Raw genomic sequence first — 20,110 nt, 5'->3', positions numbered from 1 at the left:
TTTTTTTTTTTTTTTTTTTTAGTGTTTGCAGGATGGCGGGCCCAGCTTAGCCGTTAAGTATACCAACTGTGCCTCAGTGGCCCCTGTGGGTCCAACCCACATCCCTGCCTCCAGCGGCCAGCCTGCCTGGGAAGAGCCATTCCCGGCCATGCTCCTGCATCTGAAAGGCCCTTCCTTTCCTGAGAAGTCTCTTTTGGGGTTTCAGGAAGGAAGTGGAGACAGAGAGAGGAAACCACAAACCCTTATAACTCTAATAACAGTATCACCTCTTGGTCTGCACCCCTCACCTCTCCACCTTGGACAGCAGTGTGGCGGCGGGTGGGGTGGGGTGTGGGGAGCTATGTTTCATCTTGAAACCACCCAGCAGCTCTGAAAGAGGCAGCCCCGGGGACTGAGACCAGCTGGCAAAGCCGGGTCATGGATGCACTGGGTCCTGCTGGCCTGGCGGAGGGTGGGGGGAAGGGCTGAGTCAGCCACATGTTTGCTTCTACAACACCGAGCCCAGAAGAGCGGGGATGTCGGCCATGGCCGATTTTTACACTGCTGGTGGAGGTTTCTCCTGAAGGACACTGGTGAGGCCGGGGCTCAGCCAGCTCATCTGTCCCTGGGAACAGAGAACCCCGAATAGGAAGGGAAAGTAGAGCTGTCAGCTTCTGTATTTCTGAAAACCTTACAGAAGGAGGCAAGGACCCAACACTGTGCTTCTGAGCAAAGGGCGAGGGGTTCCTGGGCTCCGCAAGGGCTGAAGTGTCACCAGTTCACTTCACACCAGTTCAGTGTCACAAGTTCACAAGTGACACTTGACCAGTGTCAAGTCACCCCTGCCAAACAGTCCTCATATTCCAGGTGCGGAACTTGGGGGCCAGGTGGAAGCTGGAGGAACCAGCCTGAGCCCTGAGCCGGAAGATGATGTCGCTCCTGGCCCTGAGGGGCTCTGGTACCCTCATGGGGATGGTCCAGCTGTCCCCATGTCTCCACAGACAATGGAAACTGGTTAGTCAGGATTTTCCTTCTGCGTAAGAAAGTAATCGTATAATTTCTGTCTGCTTTGTCACACAAATCCCGTTGTGAACCACAACACTTTTATGGCAGAGAAACACCAACAAGGGGAAAGAGCAGAGTGCTTCAGGATACATCCAATCTTTTAAATATCTACACAGTGGAAAACACTGAAATCAAAATGGTAGTATGGGACTATTGAAATGGTTCCTAACAAATATGAGAGTAAAGGCTTCATCTTAATTCACTTCTGTGAAAAACATCGAGATGCCAATCAATAAACAGGCACGGAATATGAAAAAACAACTGACCCAAGAACGGATATATTTACTAGGCAAACACACAGAAAATATTTGTTTCGGGGGCGTCTGGGTGGCTCAGTTGGTTGAGTGTCCGCCTTTGGCTCAAGTCATGATCTCGTGGTTCATGAGTTTGAGCCTCGCACCAGGCTCTGCTGTCAGCACGGAGTCTGCTTCTGATTTTCTGTCCGCCCCCCCGCCCCTCGCCACCCCTACCTTGTTTGTTCTCTCTCTTTTTCAAAATAAATAAACAAAAACTTTTTTAAAATATTTGCTTCACTTGAAAGGTAAGAAAAAATGAAATTAAAAAGAACTTTGAGGGCACCTGGGTCAGTTGAGTGTCTCACTTTTGATTTTGGCTTAGGTCATGATCCTGGGGTCATGGATTTGTGCCCTGAGTGGGGCTCCATGTTGAGCATTGAGCCTGCTTTAAATCCTCTTTCTCTCTACTGCTCTCCCGCTCCTCTCCTCAACTCATGCTCACTCTCACTTGCTCTCTCTCTCTCTCTCAAAAAAAAAAAGGAATACATTATATAACACATATAAAGTATGTGTTAATCAAAATCTTAATGCTATCAGTAAGACTTCCAGTCAACAGTAGACCATTAAGTTTTTGAGGGAGTCAAAAGTGATACATGGATTTTCAACCATACAGGAGGTGAAAGAAGGGTCAGTGCCCATAACCGCCATTTTTCTCTGAGGATCAACTGCAATTATATAATAATAACTACGAATTGCTTCACCACATTGAGTACAAACTCTATCACCTTTATTTTCTTGAGCTCAGTAAAAATTATCGATACCCTGCTCTTACTGTAAGAGCCCATGCCTTCTCTACTAGCTCATTGATGACAACGAGAAAAACTGAACAAAAAGAAACAAATCTGCTTGAAGAACTCAGGTGGCCACCAAGATAATGAGTTACCGGGGCAGGATTCAATGTGTAATGGAGGCTAAGGAATAGGTTTCTTCTCCTCTGGCCATGCTTTTCTCAGCTTTATAGGGTTAGCAGAATAGATATTAGAGTTCAAGATCCACCTTGGGCAGAGGTGGGGGGGGGGGGAGGTGGAGGGGAAGTTCCTGGCGAATCTCTTTGTTTTTCCTTGGAACTTCAAAGCCCTACAACAGGAAAAAGGATGAAACTGAATCAGGCTAGGCCGCTAGGCTTCCTAACCATCTCTTGGAAACTGAGGCGAGGCAGTCACACATTGGCTATGCTTTAGGTGCCTAGCAGGACCAAACATAAATTCTCACCTCTGGAGGAAGCCTAGATCTCAGATTATTTCTGCAAGCTATTCTGTAAATACAATATTTAGCACATATGGAGATAATGTTTTTTGAATGACACAAGTAAGACAAAAACAAAACAAAACAAAACAAAACAGAAAAGCCCTCAACAACCCACAAGACTTCAGTATTGGAGTTATCAGACATTGCAAAAAAAGTAAACTTACAGGGGCGCCTGGGTGGCTCAGTCGGTTAAGCGTCTGACTTCAGCTCAGGTCATGATCTCACTCACTGGTTCAAGCCCCGCATCGGGCTCTGCGCTGGCAGCTCAGAGCCTGGAGCCTGTTCCCAATTCTGTGTCTCCTTCTCTCTGCCCCTTCCTCGCTCACATTCTTTCTGTCTCTCTCTCTCTCAAAAATAAACATTAAAAAAATAAAATTAAACAAACATACCCAGACCATTACAAATGCTGGTTCAGAAAACAAGTGTCCAAAGTTTCAAAGAACTTAAATAATATAGAGCACAATTTCTGGCCCCCATGCAGTGAAGTTAGCAGCGAACAACAAAAATATAACTAGAAAATCCCTGATTCTGGACATTCAGAAATACGCTTCTAAGTAATCGCGGGTCAAAGAAGAAATCACAATGGAAATTAGACAATGGCGTGACCTAAAGGAAGATGAAAATAACACATATCAAAACCTCTGGGAGGCAGCTGGAGAGCAATACTTAGAAGTATATTATTACACACTTTCCATAAAGTCCCAAATGACCTCTATCTTGTCAACCATTTCCTTAAAAACATTGAGCTTTCATAAAACTGACATTTTAGTGTGCCGTTATACTCTCCCTAAGCCTCTCTGTTGAAGTCTGGCCCCACTGGCTGCCATTGTGGGTCAGAACCGCCCACCAAGGTGGAGTTGAATGTTAGGAAGAGCCTATGCACGTGTGTAACAGCCTCCAGTGAGTGTGGAACCACACTGAGCTCCAGAGAGTGGCCTATACGGAACAGTGGAACGTACTGGTTGAGGTGGGGCAGTACGCTTTTCACGAGAGATCATCTCTGAGGGCAGAACATGAGCTGTGGAACAACATGTTGTTGTTTTTTTATTTATTTTTGAGAGTCAGAGAGAGAGAGCACGAGCAGGGGAGGATCAGAGAGAGAGGGAGACACAGAATCCGAAACAGGCTCCAGGCTCTGAGCTAGCTGTCAGCACAGAGCCCAATATGGGGCTCGAACCCACGGACTGTGAGATCATGACCTGAGCCGAAGTCAGACGCTCAACTGACTGAGCCACCCAGGCACCCCATGGAACAACATGTTTAATAACAGCTTCATTCTCCAATCTCTTTCCTTGCAGGATGAACTTGCACTCCTTCAATAGCAAGTGCCGACCATCCCGGACATGGCTCCAGGCAGTGAGGAAATGGAAAGAAACCAACTGTGTCTCTTTCCTCGAGGAATATACCATTTAATGGGGGATGAGTCCTATAAACAAAAGTGTTCTAGGTGAGAAAGCGGGGGAACAGAAGGGAGGAGAGACAAGAGAGAAATCCTTTCGAAAATGTAAAAATGTCCAGATACAAAGGTCATCCTTCCTGATCACTGGTCAGAACTTTTCATGCCTGGATGGAAGACCCCAGGATCATGGGCAAACGTTGCCTGTGGCATTTCACACCAGTGACCCACTCCATTTGGCAAAACAGAACAAGTCATGGACTTGGGTTCTGGTCATGGATTCTGGTCAGAGTTTGCTGGGAGCCGCACTGGCCTCGCTGGATGACAGTCACAGCGAGGAAATGGCAGTGTTTGCACAGCTCCTGCCATGAGAAACGAAAACTGTACCTCCTTCTGCAACTACTAGCTCATGTTGGAAATGAGCCTGCGGGTATTGACCAGGTCTCACAATATCCAGATCAGACCGATATTCCCTACACAGATTCCTCATAAGGAAGAGCATATTCCTGCCTTTTCAAAAGAGATTTTAGATGAAAGAACTGTGGATGATTGTCAAAAGGCTCTTCCTATGGACCTTGCAGATCCAAGACTTAGATAATAAAGGGGGTTAAGAACACAAGAGTTACAATGAGGCTGGCTCTGAGACAAAGAGCCTAATTTAGAGTTAAGGACAGATATCTACCCCCACCCAATTGTTTCTGCTTGGAGCACCGGCCCCCACAAGGCATTTGTGATCAGTATTCTATTCGGAGTGACTTATTCTGGCCTTGAATATGCTGATTGCACCCTGTGAAGGAACCTATTGAGGAACTTCTTCTTTTGTGATTATGGGAGCAAAGGTGTTTCCTGAAAGACTCGTTTTCCTTAACACTTCTCCTTAAACAAACAAGCTATTGGCCCCTGGTCACAAAGAAGTAACTTCACCCTTTTTATGTTAAAAGCATTGTTTTGCATGCTAAGGACACCTTCCTTCCCCATCTGATAAGCATCTAAATCACCCACCTCAATCACTATTGATAAGGGTTATGCAGGAGTCTTCTACAAATCTATGTTCCGGGAAATTCTTACGCATCAAAGTAATTTGTCATCAGAAATCATTGTCTCAGGCAAATGCCACTTCTGCACCGCCCCCCAAACACTTATTTTAATTATAAAATAAAGTTGAGCCCCAGTCAGAGCAGAGGTGCCCGGCTGGTGACCAGAAAGATTCTCGCGGCTCTCTCATCGCTCCCTCGCCAACACTGTCCATCCTTCAGGGACGCCTGGACCCCGCCCAGAGCCAGCCTCCGGCAAGAGTTCTTCCGGCTTCCAGCTGAGTGCACTGTGATATTACCTCTTCTGTCCAAGACGGAGTCGGCTCACTACAGGGCGGGGGGTGGGGGTGAGAGCATTGGGTGCGTTCTCCTCCAGGACTCGTGAGAAGTACTGTAGGGATGACTGCGTTCCTCACCACAGGACATCTCACATGCACCTGTTCCTATTTCCACAGTCTTCATCGGCTTCTCAAGGGGGTCCATGGCTGCCAAAGAGGCTAAAAACTGCTGGTGTAGACAGAGGGGTTCGGATGGTGCAGAGGATGCCTGATTCACTTGTTTCCCGATACCTGTGTCACAGCGCCCTGCTCATTACAAGGGGCTCCTAAGCTTGTTATATTAAAAAATAGCAGGGGCACGGGGGTGGCTCAGTTGGTTCAGTGTCTAACTCTTGGTTTTGGCTCATGGCATGATCTCACAGTTGTGGGATCGAGCCCCGCACCGGGCTCTGCGTTGATAGCGTGGAGCCTGCTTGGGATTCTCTCTCTCTGCCCCTCCTCAGCTCACACACATGCTCTCTCTCTCTCTCTCTCTCTCTCTCTTCCTTCCTCCAAATAAAGAAGTAAACTTAAAAAAAAAAGATATATCAACATGAATATGTATAATGATGGGAAATATTACCATTCAGTACAAGTCTGGCTTCATCTTGGAATGAAGTACTGAATTCTTTTTGTTTTTCTAATTTTTTAAAATGTTTTATTTATTTCTGAGAGAGAGAAAAAATTTTCAGACAGAAACTGAAACAGACTCCAGGCTCTTAGCTGTCAGCACAGAGCCCGACGACGCGGGGCTGGAACCCATGAACCGTGACATCATGACCTGAGCCGAAGTCGGACGCTCAACCGACTGAGCCACCCAGGCGCCCACTGACTAGCTATTTCTTACAAAAATGCAAATCTGCTCACACAGAATGTTCCTGGACGCAGTCATCCGAGACCATAGAGTTTAACACAAGCCTTATACGCAAGGACAATGGAAACCGGTCACGGTGGCTGCCAAACCACACAACAGCCAGAGATGACCTACAACCATTTGTCCACCTGCCTCATCACCGCATCACTGAAAATCCAGGGTTCAGCCTGAATGCCGTCTGTAGATGACAAGTTAAAGGAACTGTCGAGTGTCCTGACAATAAAATACTAGTAATGCATCTAACAGAATGAGGTAGAATATAAACGAACAATTTGGGGCCAACACACTCCAGTATGCAAGGGACTTAAGAAAATTTTTCGAGAAGAACACCACTTACAAAAGCTGACAGACAGAAAGAGAAAATTCCGAATAATCTGATAATGCCAATTTTTAGTGTACCAAAATGGCACTATACCCAAGATAATTTTTTTTAAGTTAAAAGCTTATTGTTAAAGAAAAAAAATTAGGGGTGCCTGCGTGGCTCAGTCCGATCAATGTCCGACTTCGGCTCAGATCATGATGTCACAGTTCGTGGGTTCGAGCCCTGTGTCAGGCTCTGTGCTGACAGCTCAGAGCCTGGAGCCTGCTTCCGATTCTGTGTCTCCCCTGCTCTCTGCCCCTCCCCTGCTCGTACTCTGTCTCCCTCTCCTCTCTCTCTCAAAAATAAATAAACATTAAAAAATTTTAAAAACAGTAAAAAATTTACTCTGAAATATGTATTGACTCATAAGAAGCTGCAAAAATAGTACAAAAAGTATAATAAATACCACGTGACCCCTTTATTCAGCTTCCTCTAATGGGACATTTACAATACATCTTGGGGTGCCTGGGTGACTCAGTCAGTTCAGCATCCGACTCTTGGTTTCCACTCAGGTCATGATCTCACCATTCGTGAGGTCAAGCCTGGCATCAGGCTCTGTGCTGACAACTAGGACCCTGCTTGGGATTCTCTCTTCCTTCTCTCTCTGCCCCTCCTCTGCTCTCTCTCTCTCTCTCTCTCTCTCAAAACAAATAAACTTTAAAAAATAATAAAAATAAAATATGTGTTAAGAACAGAATAGGTTGCAAAATAGCATATGTGGTAGGATTCTATTCATATAAAAATAAAAGTAAATATATCAGATTGTTAGCAATGGACATCTCTGGGGAATGGGAAGGAAAAAAAAGAGAGAGAGATTTAAGGGGCTTGAATACTTACATTGGGAAAGATGAAAATTTGAGTCAGGAAGCCAAACATCTCCCTCAGAAGTTAGGAAAGGATTGGCAGATTGGGCTCAAAGAAAGTAGAAAGAAGAAAGTTTTAAATGTGAGGGCATAAACCAATGAGATAAGAATATACACTATAAAGGATCCTCAAGGCCAAAAGTTGTTTTATTTTTAAAAGCTAACAAAATTAATCAATTCATTGGCAAGATCAAGGAAAAACCAGAGTAGGCACAAATTGTCAACACCAGGAACATTGAGGGCATGACTCGAATCTTACAGCCATTAAAGGAGCAAGAAGAAAATGTAAATTAACAACATGTACCAATAAATTTGAAACCGCGGAGGAAAGAAAAAGAATACAACTTACACAAGCAGACAAGGGCAAAAGGAGAAAATTCAGAATAATCCTATATGCCGAATTTTCATTTTTATTTCATTTCTGATTCTTCCAAAGAATACGAAGAGAGCGAACTCTCTTTCCCAACTTACTTTGTGAAACAACATAAACATTCTACCAAAACCCAAGACGTGATCAGAAAGAAAAAGCACAGTCCCTTCTGAGATTAGATAATAAATGACACTGTGGTCTTCACCTTGGTGACACATTTCCTTGCGGGTAATTAGCTCTGGGGAAGCCAGCTGCCGTGTCGTGAGTTGCCCATGAAGTGCCACATAGAGACAAAGCCTCGGGCCAATCAACACATGAGTCACCTAAGAAGTGGGTCAATCAGTCCCGGTCAAGCCTTCAAATGACTAATTTTTTCATTAAAATGCATTATGTTAACATAATGGTAGGTTGATGATTGGGTTTTTTTTTTTATTTTTATTTATTTATTTAAAAAAATTTTAACAAATTATTTATTTTTGAGACAGAGAGAGACAGAGCACGAGCTGGAGAGGGGCAGAGAGAGAGGGAGACACGGAATCTGAAACAGGTTCCAGGCTCTGAGCTGTCAGCACAGAGCCCGACATAGGGCTCAAACCCATGGACAGCAAGATCATGACCTGAGCCGAGGTCGGCCACTTAACCACCCAGATGCTCCGACTGTTTTTTTTTTTTTAATGTTTATTTTCTTTTTAAGAGAAGAGAGAGAGAGACAGAGCATGATTGAATGAAGGGAAGAGAGAGAGGGAGACACAGAATCCAAAGCAGGCTCCAGGCTCTGAGCTGCTGGCAGAGATCCTGATGCGGGGCTCGAACCCACGAATGGCAAAATCATGACCTGACGCTTAACCGACTGAGCCACCCAGGTGCCCCATGCTTTTAACAACTTAACAAATACATTTTTAAAACTTTCTCCGCTTTAATGTGCCGTGTGGTAATGGGAATAGATACAATTCACAGAAATAAAAGCCCCCGGTGGTGCCCCCATAATTTCTAAGAATGTAAAGGGTCCCGAGACCAAAAAGATCAAGAACTGCTAGTGTAAGTTCCAAGCAACTGTCGCGCTTACCTTGATGTTCTAATAATCTGTTCATTCTTCAAATGAGCACCATGTATTGCTTATCCTTTAGAAAAATTATATTCTTTATTGAATTTGATCTAAACTCAGTTACACAGCTGGCTCCTAATCCACCACGTGGCTCAGCTACATAGGTTGGTTTCTTTTCTTTCTTTTTTAGTGTTCATTTATTTTTGAGACAGTGAGTAGGCAGGGGATGGGCAGAGAGAGAGAGGGACAGAGGATCCGAAGAGGGCTCTGTGCTGACAGCAGTGAGCCTGATGCAGGGCTTGAACTCACAAACAGCGAGATCATGACCTGAGCCAAAGTCGGACACAACTAACTGAGTCCTTCAGGGGTCCTTAGGTTCCTTCCAAAGGTAAGCTGGGCAACAGAATAAATGGCTAGCACTGGGAGTTGCTCAGGCTGGGGTAGGGAGTAGCCTGGCTCTAACCCTGGTGGTATTACCCACTCCTCCATGTAAGCCATGGATGTGAAATAAACACAGATAGCACTTTCTTATTTTTATTTTTTTAGTCCCCAAGGGGGCGTACCATTCCCAGAGGTAATACCAGGTCGATGCAAGGAGTGAACCGAGCAAGCTCCTGTCTCCCCAGGAGACGAATAAACCAAACTTCAGTCACTTCAACTGTCACTATGTGTGACTGCTGACTTTTTCATGAGCGCTTAGAAATATTTTTTCTTTTCTTTTTCTTTTCTTTAAGTAGGCTTCACGCTCAGCACAGAGCCCAACTCGGGGCTTGAACTCAAAAGACTGCAAGATCAAGAGGAGGGCGCTTAACCAACTGAGCCCCCCAGGAGCCCTATCGGTGTTTAAAATTTAAAACAGCAACACAGCACAAACTGCCAAGTGTAATATTTTGTCAGGTGAGTGTGAATTTTAATTCATACGTAAAATAACTTACCCAATTTTTATATCTTTAAAAATATAGTTTGGGGCTCCTGGGGGGCTCGGTCAGTTAGGCATCCGACTTTGGCTTGGGTCCTGATCTCACAGTTTGTGAGTTCAAGCCCTGTATTGGGCTCTGTGCTGACAGCTCAGAGCCTGGAGCCTGCTTTGGATTCTGTGTGTGTGTGTCTCTCTCTCTGCCTCTCCCCTGCTCACACTGTCTCTCTCTCTTTCTCTCTCTCAAGAATGATTTTAAAAAAAAGAAAGTATAGTTTTCTTAATGATCTTAAAATGGAAAGCAAGAGAATAATTATTTTTGATTATGACATGTTTATTCCTGAAAACAATTCTGTCCTGTAGAGGAAGGGGGTGTTAAAAATAAGTAGCTGAGGGGCATCTGGGTGGCTCAGCCGGTTAATCGTCCGACTTCGGCTCAGGTCATGATCTCATGGTTTGTGGGTTTGAGCCCCGCGTCGGGCTCACTGCTGACAGCTCAGAGCCTAGAGCCTGTTTCAGATTCTGTATCTCCCTCTCTCTCTGACCCTCCCCTGCTCACACTGTCTCTCTTTCTCTCTCTCAGAAATAAATAAAAACATTTTAATTTTTTTAATAAATAAATTAATTAAATTAAATAAAAATGAGTAGCTGAGAATGACAAATATGCTAGAGTCACCACTTTTCCAAGAGGTGAGGACAGTTGGGTGCCCAGTACCTACCACGATGCCTGACACATAATAGGTTATCAAACATTTGTTTAGTAAAATGTGAATAAAATACCCCATGCAATCAAAAAGTGCTGATTTCCACCTGCCTCTTCCAGTGTATTCTTTGGGCAACTCCTCTCCTCAATCTCCACAATTGTAGAATGGACACAATAAGAGTGAGCGCTGCGAGCAGTACTGGCTCAATCTAGAACAGGGTCTACACATAATAAATAAGTGCTCCCTAGTGTATGAAATGACATGAATTCACCAGTTCAGTAAACTCACTGAATGACTCTATGATGATCATTTCCCATGTTGGGGCGAACTACCATGTCTTGGACAAAATCAGAAATACTTATTTCAAAACCAGACATTTTTTAATAAAAAAAGAAAACTAGGGGCAGCCGGCTGGCTCAGTCGGTGGAGGATGTGACTCTTGATCTCTGGGTGGTGAGTTCCAGCCCCAGGTTGAGTTTAGAGATTACTTAATAAAAAGAAAAGAAAATCTTCAAAAGAAAGAAGGGAAGGAAGGAAAGAAGAGAAAAGAAAGAAAGAAAGAAAGAAAGAAAGAAAGAAAGAAAGAAAGAAAGAAGGAAGGAAGAGAAGGAGGGAAAGAATGAAGGAAGAAAAGAAAGAAAAGGAAAGAAGAAAGAAAGAAAAGAAGGGAAGGAAGGAAGGAAAGAAAGAAAAAGACGGAAGCAAGAAAGAAAGGAAGGAGGAAAGGAAGGAAGGAAGGAAGGAAGGAAGGAAGGAAGGAAGGAAGGNAAAGACGGAAGCAAGAAAGAAAGGAAGGAGGAAAGGAAGGAAGGAAGGAAGGAAGGAAGGAAGGAAGGAAGGAAGGAAGGAAGGAAGGAAAGAAAGAAAGAAAGAAAGAAAGAAAGAAAGAAAGAAAGAAAGAAAGAAAGAAAGAAAGAAGGAAGGAAAGAAAGAAAGAAAAGGAAGGAGGGAGGGAGGGAGGGAGGAGGGAAGGAAAGAAGGAGAAATTTAAAAAGGCAAAGAAAAGATTAAAAGAATTAGTTTCTTGAACCCCTGGATGCCTCAGTGGCTTAAGCATCCTAACTTCAGCTCAGGTCATAATCTCAAGGTCTGTGAGTCCCCGCATTGGGTGGGCTCATGCCCCAACACTGGGTAAAAACAAACAGAAAACACACAAACAAAAAACATGAGCCTGGTTTAAGGTGAGCCCCGCTTCTCTCTCTCTCTCTCTCTCTCTCTCTTAAAAAAAAAAAGTTTTCTTCTGAGAAACCTTAGCCCCACCGCAGCCACAAGGCCAGCAGCCTTACTCAAGCTCCCAGAGTTTCGAGGACAGCCAACAACATCACTTAAAATCAAGACCTTTTGTGCATCCCAGCTGTCCACGTGTGAAGGGAAATTCAAAGGCGCCAAAGCCTTGCCAGCTTTAAATTCGCGGGCACCGAGCCTGACGCCAGCACTCCTGTGTCACACACCAAGGAATTGGGGCGGGGGGGCGGCGCGGACATCGGGCAAGGAGGCCGAACACTCAAACGAAAGCCGTGGCCAGAACATTCCCCTCGCTCGCTCGGTCACCTCCTCTGAATACCTTGTGCTTCACGTTAAGGCTTAGTAAATGTCAATCATCTCACGAACGCGCTTTGGCAAGATTTTGGCAAGATGACTTCCTTGTCCGTGTTAAAATGACTCTAGCATTGAAAAATGCGGAGAAAATACACGTTGAGGGTAAAAAGGCACAGAATGTATGTTGATCCTTTTGCTCGGTGGGGCGGGGGGGGGAAGACTAAAATTAAACTAGATTTCCCAGTCTACTTCTCCGCAGTCGTCACTGCACCCGTCCTCAGGCTCCGCTGCGCCCTGGCGACAGAACAGACGCGCCCTCTGCCTTGGCGGCTGCGCCCGGCCGGCCCGAAAGTCCCCGACAGCAGGGGCTGGCTTCCGAGCCGCGGAGGGGACGCGCAGAGCCCGCGGTCCCCGGGGCAGAGCCGCCGTGTCTCCAGCTGCGCCCAGCGGGCCGAATCCCACGCTCGGGATGCATCCCCGCGACACCTTCCCCGCGACCAGACGCAACCTCCACGTCCCATTTTCCAACTGGGAAACCAGGCTTCCCCGGCCAGCAGGGGCTGGCCACAGCGTCGCGTCCCCGAGCGCCCTCCCCTTCCCGCTGCCCTCACCGATCTCAACCCGGAGACCCCGGCCCTGGCGTCCCCCGTGGCCCGCGCACCTGGCCGCTCTCCGACGGCGCGCGCGTCCGCCGAGCCCCACCTCCCGCTTTTCTTGGCTCCGGAACACTCGCCTGTACCAAGTCATCCCGAATCCCGCCGCTTCGCAGGGACCGAGCCGTCGAGCGGGACGGCCACCGCGCCAGCTGCCGGTGGCAAGTGTCGGGCAGTCGGGCTGGTGGACGGGAGCTGGAGAGCGCTGAGCGGTCCCCGCCCACGTCGCCACCACCCCCCGCCCACCCCCGGCTCTCCCCGCGCGCCCGGGTTGGTGCCAGTCCGCCCACGCATCTGTGTCTTCGTTTGGGGACCACTGACCTTCGCATCAACAGGGCCGCCGCTGGCCCGCGCCCTGGAGAACTCGAGAAGGTGGTGATAAAGTCCACAGCCCCTGTTCGCTGTACTTCCTAGGGACCGTCCGGGCGCTAAACGCTTTCTTTGCGCTGTGCCATCTATCTGTCACGACAGCCCTAAGAGGTGTGCACAATTATTTGCTCCGCATTTTTAGGGCAGGGAAACTGAGGCACAATGGGGTGACCCGCTAAGTAGGTGGAGGAGCTGGGAGGGACCTGGAGTTTGAGGGACAGGGAAGCCCCTCCAGCGAGGGGAGCGTTTCCTGTCGCGAGCGCGCCAGTCTCCACCGCGTCGGTGGTCCGAGGTGCAAAGGGGCCCTCCGTGCCCGGGGGCGCCTGGCTTCCGCGCGTGACGCGGACCTCGGAAGGGCCAGGGGCTGCGAGAGGCTGGACGCGAGCGCGGGCGGTCACGGCGTCACCCGCGCTCGTCTCCTCCCCAGGCTGCCGGAGCCGGTCCTCGCTGCGCGCTCGGAACCCGGAGAGCACCCAGCCCCGGCTGCGGTCAGGACCCCGGCGCTTCTCTCCCAACCCCTGTCTGACACTTCTTCTCCTTGACCTCGGACGGTAATGGGACTTCCGTGACCCCCTTAAAGAAAAACAAAATGCGTGCGGTCACCTCGAGCCTCCTTACCACCGTGGCCCCTCCTTTTTCCTCCCCGCGAAAACCTGTGTGCACGCGACCTTGAGCCAGACCGCCAGACTATAGCTCTCATTTCCGTAGGCAGGGTCTGTCTTTGCCCCGCCTCCACCCTCCACTTCACCCCCCAACCCCCCCCCCCCCCCCCCCCCCCCCCCCCCCCCCCCCCCCCCCGTTCTGGCCAAAGACGCGGGGAGGGAAGCTGAAGTGGATTTGAATCCCTGTAACAGATCTGTGGGGCCACCGGTGCCTCTGTTTCCAGGAAAAGTCAAGTGCATTTCAGATGAAAATAGTGCAGGACGCTTTTCATAAGCCCGGTGCAGCGCTCAGCAACTTTCTGTGGTTCAGCTCCAGAGTGACTGTAACGTATTTTAACAGGACCCAGCTTACATCACAAACCTAACATTTTTTTTTAAGTAAACAAAACAATAGCATGCAAAATGCTTGCGGAATGACCAAGGTTTCTATTTTGCTGTAGTACCTATGTAATTATAGCTTGCTGTGCCCCCTAAAGGTTTAAGACAAAGATGCATACACTATGAGACAGTGGAACGAAGAGAAAAATGCTGGTCCAATCTATCAAACCGGGTAAGTCCAAAAAGAGTAGAAAGAAATGCCAGAGGGATTTACAGTCTCTGTGCAGGTGAGTCCCAAAGGCAGTTCCTAGCTTCTTGGTAGCCATCGGCGGAAAAGAGAAAACCTTGCTGGAGGGGAGTTCTGAGGTCACAATTACCGACGACTGCTTTCTAACAACGACTAGAAAAGGGATTTGGGCTTTCCTGGACAAGACTCATCAGGAAAGCACGGTGCTTACCATGTGTGTATAGTAAGAAGACCTCATTGCTTACAGAGGGCGGTCACATACATTATCCTCCTTCATTTAACCTCTGGGATGATGTGGTGAGCCGCCTTTCAGATGTGAGACCCCGGCCCAAGATTTCATGGCGTGTTCAAACTTTTCTGGCCAGTGATAGAGCTGGGACCAGCTCCCAGGAGTCGGGTCTGTAAAGGTGGGTCCGGGCTGGCCCCTCCAAACCCCCCTGTCTCACCAGCTCTGCCTAAACAGGAGGGCTTCCCTAGTGACTCAGAAGTGGTGCCGGGGTAGATAAATTTTTTAAAAAAATTTAAGGGGGTAGGGAGCATCTGGGTGGTTCAGTCAGTTAAGCATCTGACTTCAGCTCGGTCATGATCTTGCGGTCCATGAGTTCAAGCCCCTGTGTCCGGCTGTGTGCTGACAGCTCAGATCCTGGACCCTGCTTCCATTTCTGTGTCTCTGTCTCTCTCCGTCCCTTCCCTGCTCATTCTCTGTCTCTCTGTCTCTCAAAAATAAACCTTAAAAAAACTTTTTTTAAATAAAAGCAAGAAAAAAAGAAGTGGTGACTGGATTCATTCAACCATAGCTTCTGCCTCGAAGAAGCATTGTGACTCATGATTTCCCTTCCAGGGTAAATTCTCTGTAATTGGGAGCGGCTACCTGCTCTGAGGGTGATGGGCAGGAAGGGAAGAGTTCGCTAAGCAAGGACGTGTTTGCTTTTTTTCAGCCTGATCACCCGGAAGCTCTAACACCAGCTCTGCCTGGTAGAGTCTGACTGTGGTCCCTGGGTGTCTAGACCCAGAGCCAAGCAGGATGTTGGCTCTTGTCCTGAGGGGTAGACAAGAAATGATCCCCGAAAGATGACCTGGAGAGCTGATGGGTGGCCAGGCCGGTGCACATCTCACTCCAGATGCTGTCTGGGGTCCATGTGAAGGTAGCCTCTTCTCTCCCCGTGGGTGACCTCGGGTGTTTTCATAACGCCTGGTAACTATTTTACCACCAGGACCTGAGCCCACCTCTCCCTGGCTGTGGGCTCCCTAGCTGGCTGCCACTTGAACACACTGGTAAGTTCTTAGGTAAATTATACTGGCAAGTTCTTAGGTAATTTACACTGGCAAGTTCTTAGGTAATTTAATCACCTCTGTGCTTGGTGATTCCAGCCCAGGTTCAAAAACAATCTGAACACCCACCTCTGGTACTGGTGTCCCATTGGGCAACGGCCAAACTCTTTGTCTTTCATAATCAGGCTCTTTTCTACTCGCCCCTCGTGGGAGGAGCCCTGGGTGGCCCACAGGGAACTAAGTGCTTCCAGCGATCTAGTTGTCATAGGTGGGGCTTCTGAAAGATGTTCCCTGGAAGATTGATTAAGCCAGCTTTTCATCCTGGTCCAATTAAAACTGTGCTCCGGGCCAAGAGGCGGGGTGCTCGGCGGTGAAGAAGGCAGTCAGATAGTTTCCGACGCCCACCTTCGTAGCTCCAGAGGAACGCGACTGTCTGTTCATTTTTGCTACTGCTACTTGCCCACGGCTGCTCAGAGTAGGAACTATTCATTGACCGGCTGAGTGAAGGGTCGCCGTTGACTGGCGGGAAGATTTTCTCACCCGTAGGCACTAACCCCGCCCCCTCCTCCCCAAATCCAGCCCTCACTCTTGCTCCATCAATGGATGCTGGAAGAAAAAGAAGTTCAGGTGTGCAGGGGGCTGAGGGAGTAGATACAAAACACTCTGGCCCGCAAGCATGGTAGACAAGGGGGAGACGGAAGAAAAGGGAGACCGTTCCCAACGGGCAGGTGTCCGGTCTAAGAAGCAAGGGAATTTGCAGAAGAGGTAGAACTCCACTTCTACCCACTGGGATCTTAAAGCTGATACCACAGGGGTCCTCACTGGCTTCAATCACACACGCACACTGTCCCAGATGGGCTGTGGAAGAGCTCTCACCGTGGGAGCAGGGGACAGAGCATACATTCCAAGGATAGGGGAGGGGATGTGGAACCTCTAATTGCCCAGTTCAGCTTGAAGGTCAACCCGAGGTCACAACCTCTTGGTCGCCCATCTTCTCCAATACTTGACCTGCTTTAGTCCCACAGGAAAAGGAAGTGGTGTTATTTGCTTTGAGAATAAGAATCATGCTATGGGTGCACGAAGGTCGGCCCTTGCAAGGGGGGAGGGGCGGGGGGGGGCTCCTAAACAGATGGAGCTAGGGTCTCAATGACCTATGAAGGTTGTTCAAGGTCTCACCTGCTATTTTCTTCCCCCAAATCCTCCACACCTCCGTTTCTTTTGTCTGGATTTTACCTTCAGCCTGCGGTTAAATGTCACTTCCTCAAAGAGGCCGGTTCCAGAGCGGGTCAATTTCCTCTTCTGCTGTTTCTATAGCACCTAGGACTTTCTCATGCTGGTATATTCAAATGTGAGGCGTGTGTGTGTGCCCCTTAGCTGCTTCCCACGTTCCCTGTACCTTTTCTGTTCTCCATGCTACCCCCAGCACAGGGGCTGGCTCCCAAGTGATATTCAAAATCTGTGTGATAGAGAAAGGAATGAATGAATTTTATTATGCCCTTCGATGCTCAGAACAATGGCGGGCCTTCAGTGTTGGTCCGTCTCATTTTTACATGAGGAAGGTGAACTTCAAGGCCATGTGAGAGACCCAGAGAGACTGGAGCCACATTTGCTGGCTGCGTAGCCCTCCATCTGCCCTGCTGCCTAGTGTCAGGGAGAGCCCGGGTTAGCGAGGATAAAAAAGACACAGAAGAGGCAGAAAGAAAGCCAGGAAGGACCAGAAAGTGGAAGGAGGATAGAAGTCAAGGATATGGCCCTACTGGCTTCAGCTTGACCCTGGGTCACTGATATGGACCAGGGCAAAAGGAACACAGACTTGAGAGGCTGCAGATTTCTTCTCAGTCGTTCTCGGAATCGTAGGGATGCTTTCAAGAGGCAGTAACAGTGTACCGGTTAAAAGGTGAACTCTAGAGCCTGGCTCTGCCTCCTGCCTCCTACCTGCTGTGTGACCTTACACATGCTACTTAACATCTCTGTGCCTCAGTACCTTCAGTTGTAAAAATGTAGATGATAGGGGTGTCTGGGTGGCTCAGTCCTTGGTTGAGAGTCTAACTCTTGATTTCAGCTCAGGTCACGATCCCAGGGTTGTGGGATCGAGTTCTGCGTCATGCTTTAGACTGAGCATGGAGCCTGCTTAACATTCTCTCTCTGCTTTCTCCATCGGCTCCTCCTCCCCTCCCCTCCTCAGTCTCCAAAAATTGCAGATGATAATAGCACCCATCTTGTGAGGCTGGTTGAAGAATTAAGTGATCCGGTACAAGTCAAGTCCATCACACAGTGCCCAGGAAGGTCATACTTCCATAGTTAAGTGTTAGGAATTATTATCTGAAGGGAAGCTTTTGCACTTTGAGAACTCTCCCTGTGATTACTAGGTTTTAAATTAATATTAAGTTCAGTGAAGCCCCAAGTGCAAGCGCTATATTCAATGAACCGATCTTTTTATTTGCTGTGGAATGAATGACAGGTTCAATACTTCATTTCCCTGGAATAGAGTTCTCCCTTACATGCTCAGGGTGGACCCTGCCCTACCCCCTCAGGTTCAGCCACAACATTTGCAATTGCCAAGTGGATGTTAGCAAAGGCTGGAATGTGTTTGTGTGGATCAGCTTTACCTCCTGAGCTACAGTGATTGGCCGTTAGAAGAACGTGAATTATTGTCTCTTCGGCCACGGCTCCGGCTCTGGAAGCCAACCCTGGAAGCAGGCCGAAACAGGACCCGTAGCCGGGAGCCAAGGCCAGCTGCAGAGTTCCCCACCCAAGTCCAGCCTAGATTGCTGAACCATAGTCCATCTCTGAGCCTAAGAGCCTGAGACTACATGCTTGTGTAAACTTTGTTGGGGTGGTTTGTTAAACGACACGATTGTAGCAAAAGTCAACTAAGATACAGTTCTATCAATAAATCCAGTAAGTTGTAACCCTGAGTTTCAAGGGAAATGTGGATTTATATTTAAACTTTCTTAAACGTGGGGCGCCTGGGTGGTTCAGTCGATTAAGCATCCGACTTTGGCTCAGGTCACGATCTCACGGTTCGTGGGATTGAGCCCTACGTCGGGCTGTGTGCTGGTAGTGTGGAGCCGGCTTGGGATTCTCTCTCTCTCTCTCTCTCTCTCTCTCTTTCTTTGCTCCACCCCCACTCATGCTCACATGTGCTCTCTCTCAGAGTAAATCAAGAAACAAAAAAAAGTGCTCAGAACACTTCCATCAGCCTACAGTTGGGGAAAATCATCCAACACGAAGCCTATTTTATAACGAAGTGTGGAATATCTCTTGTAATTTACTGAATGCTGCGCCGAAAGCGAAGAACAGAATGATTGGGGACAGAATGGTTATAGGTAACTGGATGTTTACCCTGGAGATCAGATGGTTGACCGGAAGTGGCTGCTGCTCGGCATGGCAAGAGAGCATTGTGCCGCATTCTTAAGGGCACCGTATTTATATTCATTTTTTCTCCTCTCTCTTTTCATTACTTCATGTGCCTGATCAGACAAGCCAGACCTCTCCAAGTAATTTAACTACTTAGGAAAACCTAATCAATTAAATTGATAAAATATAGTTAATCTCAAGTTCTCTTGAAACATCCCAACACTGGAATACTGCACGGCAATGAGAAAGAATGAAATCTGGCCATTTGTAGCAACGTGGATGGAACTCAAGGGTGTTACGTTGAGTGAAATAAGTCAGGCAGAGAAGGACAGTTACCATATGTTTTCACCCACATGTAGAATAGGAGAAACTTAACAGAGGACCATGGGGGAAATAGAAAAGGGAAAAAATAGTTAAGGAGAGGGAGGGAGGCAAACCATAAGAGACTCTTGAATACTGAGAACAAACTGAGGACTGTTGGGGTGGGGGGAGGGGAAGGGGAGTGATGGGCATGGAGGAGGGCACTTGTTGGGATGAGCACTGGGTGTTATATGGAAACCAACTTGACGATAAATTATATTGGTTAAAAATTTTTTAAAAAACCATCCCAACACTTTATAAACTCAGTTCAGTCTCATACATTTCTCTTAAACATCACAAGTCTAGAATCAATCATCCAACTGTTTACTAACACACACATTTTTCCTGAATATGACCCCCAAACTATAGTACGGATACCATGGGTTTGATTTATTTTATTCTCCCTGGATTTAACTCTGAACTACCCAGGCGTTAAAATAAACTTCATTACTAAGAAAACTAGTTCAGTCTACTCAGGAATAACTGGGTTACTGTGGCTCAGTGGGCTAAGTTGCTTATCAACTGGACATTTTTTACTGGAATACAAGATTTGACCGCTCCCTGATTTAAATAAACACACAGGGGCACCTGGGTGGCTCAGTCGGTTGAGCGTCCAACTTCAGCTCAGGTCATGATCTCACAGTTCGTGTGTTCGAGCCCCGCGTCAGGCTCTGTGCTGACAGCTAGCTCAGAGCCTGGAGCCTGTGTCAGATTCTGTATCTCCCTCTCTTTCTGACCCTCCCCTGCTCATGCTGTCTCTCTCTCTCTCTCTCAGAAATAAAAACATTAAAAAAATTGATTTAAAAAAACCATACACAGCCAGCTGGGATTTGTAAATCCATATCCTATAATTAGGGAATTC

At 47.5% G+C, this 20,110-nt stretch overlaps 1 protein-coding gene across 1 annotated transcript in view; it reads right to left on the bottom strand.

Moving 5' to 3' along the window:
* Positions 1 to 5,501, bottom strand: part of B4GALNT2 (beta-1,4-N-acetyl-galactosaminyltransferase 2) — a 43,553-nt gene extending 38,052 nt beyond the window's left edge. Inside the window, exons 1-2 of the mRNA XM_039227799.1 lie at positions 5,435 to 5,501; positions 288 to 369 (exon numbers count right to left, since the gene is read on the bottom strand). Of these exons, the coding sequence (XP_039083730.1) occupies positions 288 to 369; positions 5,435 to 5,501 (149 nt within the window). The remainder of the gene's footprint in view (positions 1 to 287; positions 370 to 5,434) is intronic.
* Positions 5,502 to 20,110: the final 14,609 nt, after the last annotated feature.

The sequence above is a fragment of the Hyaena hyaena genome, unplaced genomic scaffold, assembly GCF_003009895.1.
Source record: "Hyaena hyaena isolate Hyena2069 unplaced genomic scaffold, ASM300989v1 scaffold_29, whole genome shotgun sequence".
Classification (NCBI taxonomy): Eukaryota; Metazoa; Chordata; class Mammalia; order Carnivora; family Hyaenidae; genus Hyaena; species Hyaena hyaena.
The sequence above is the reverse complement of the archived record's forward strand: the minus strand, read 5'-3'. Positions and strand labels throughout refer to the sequence as shown.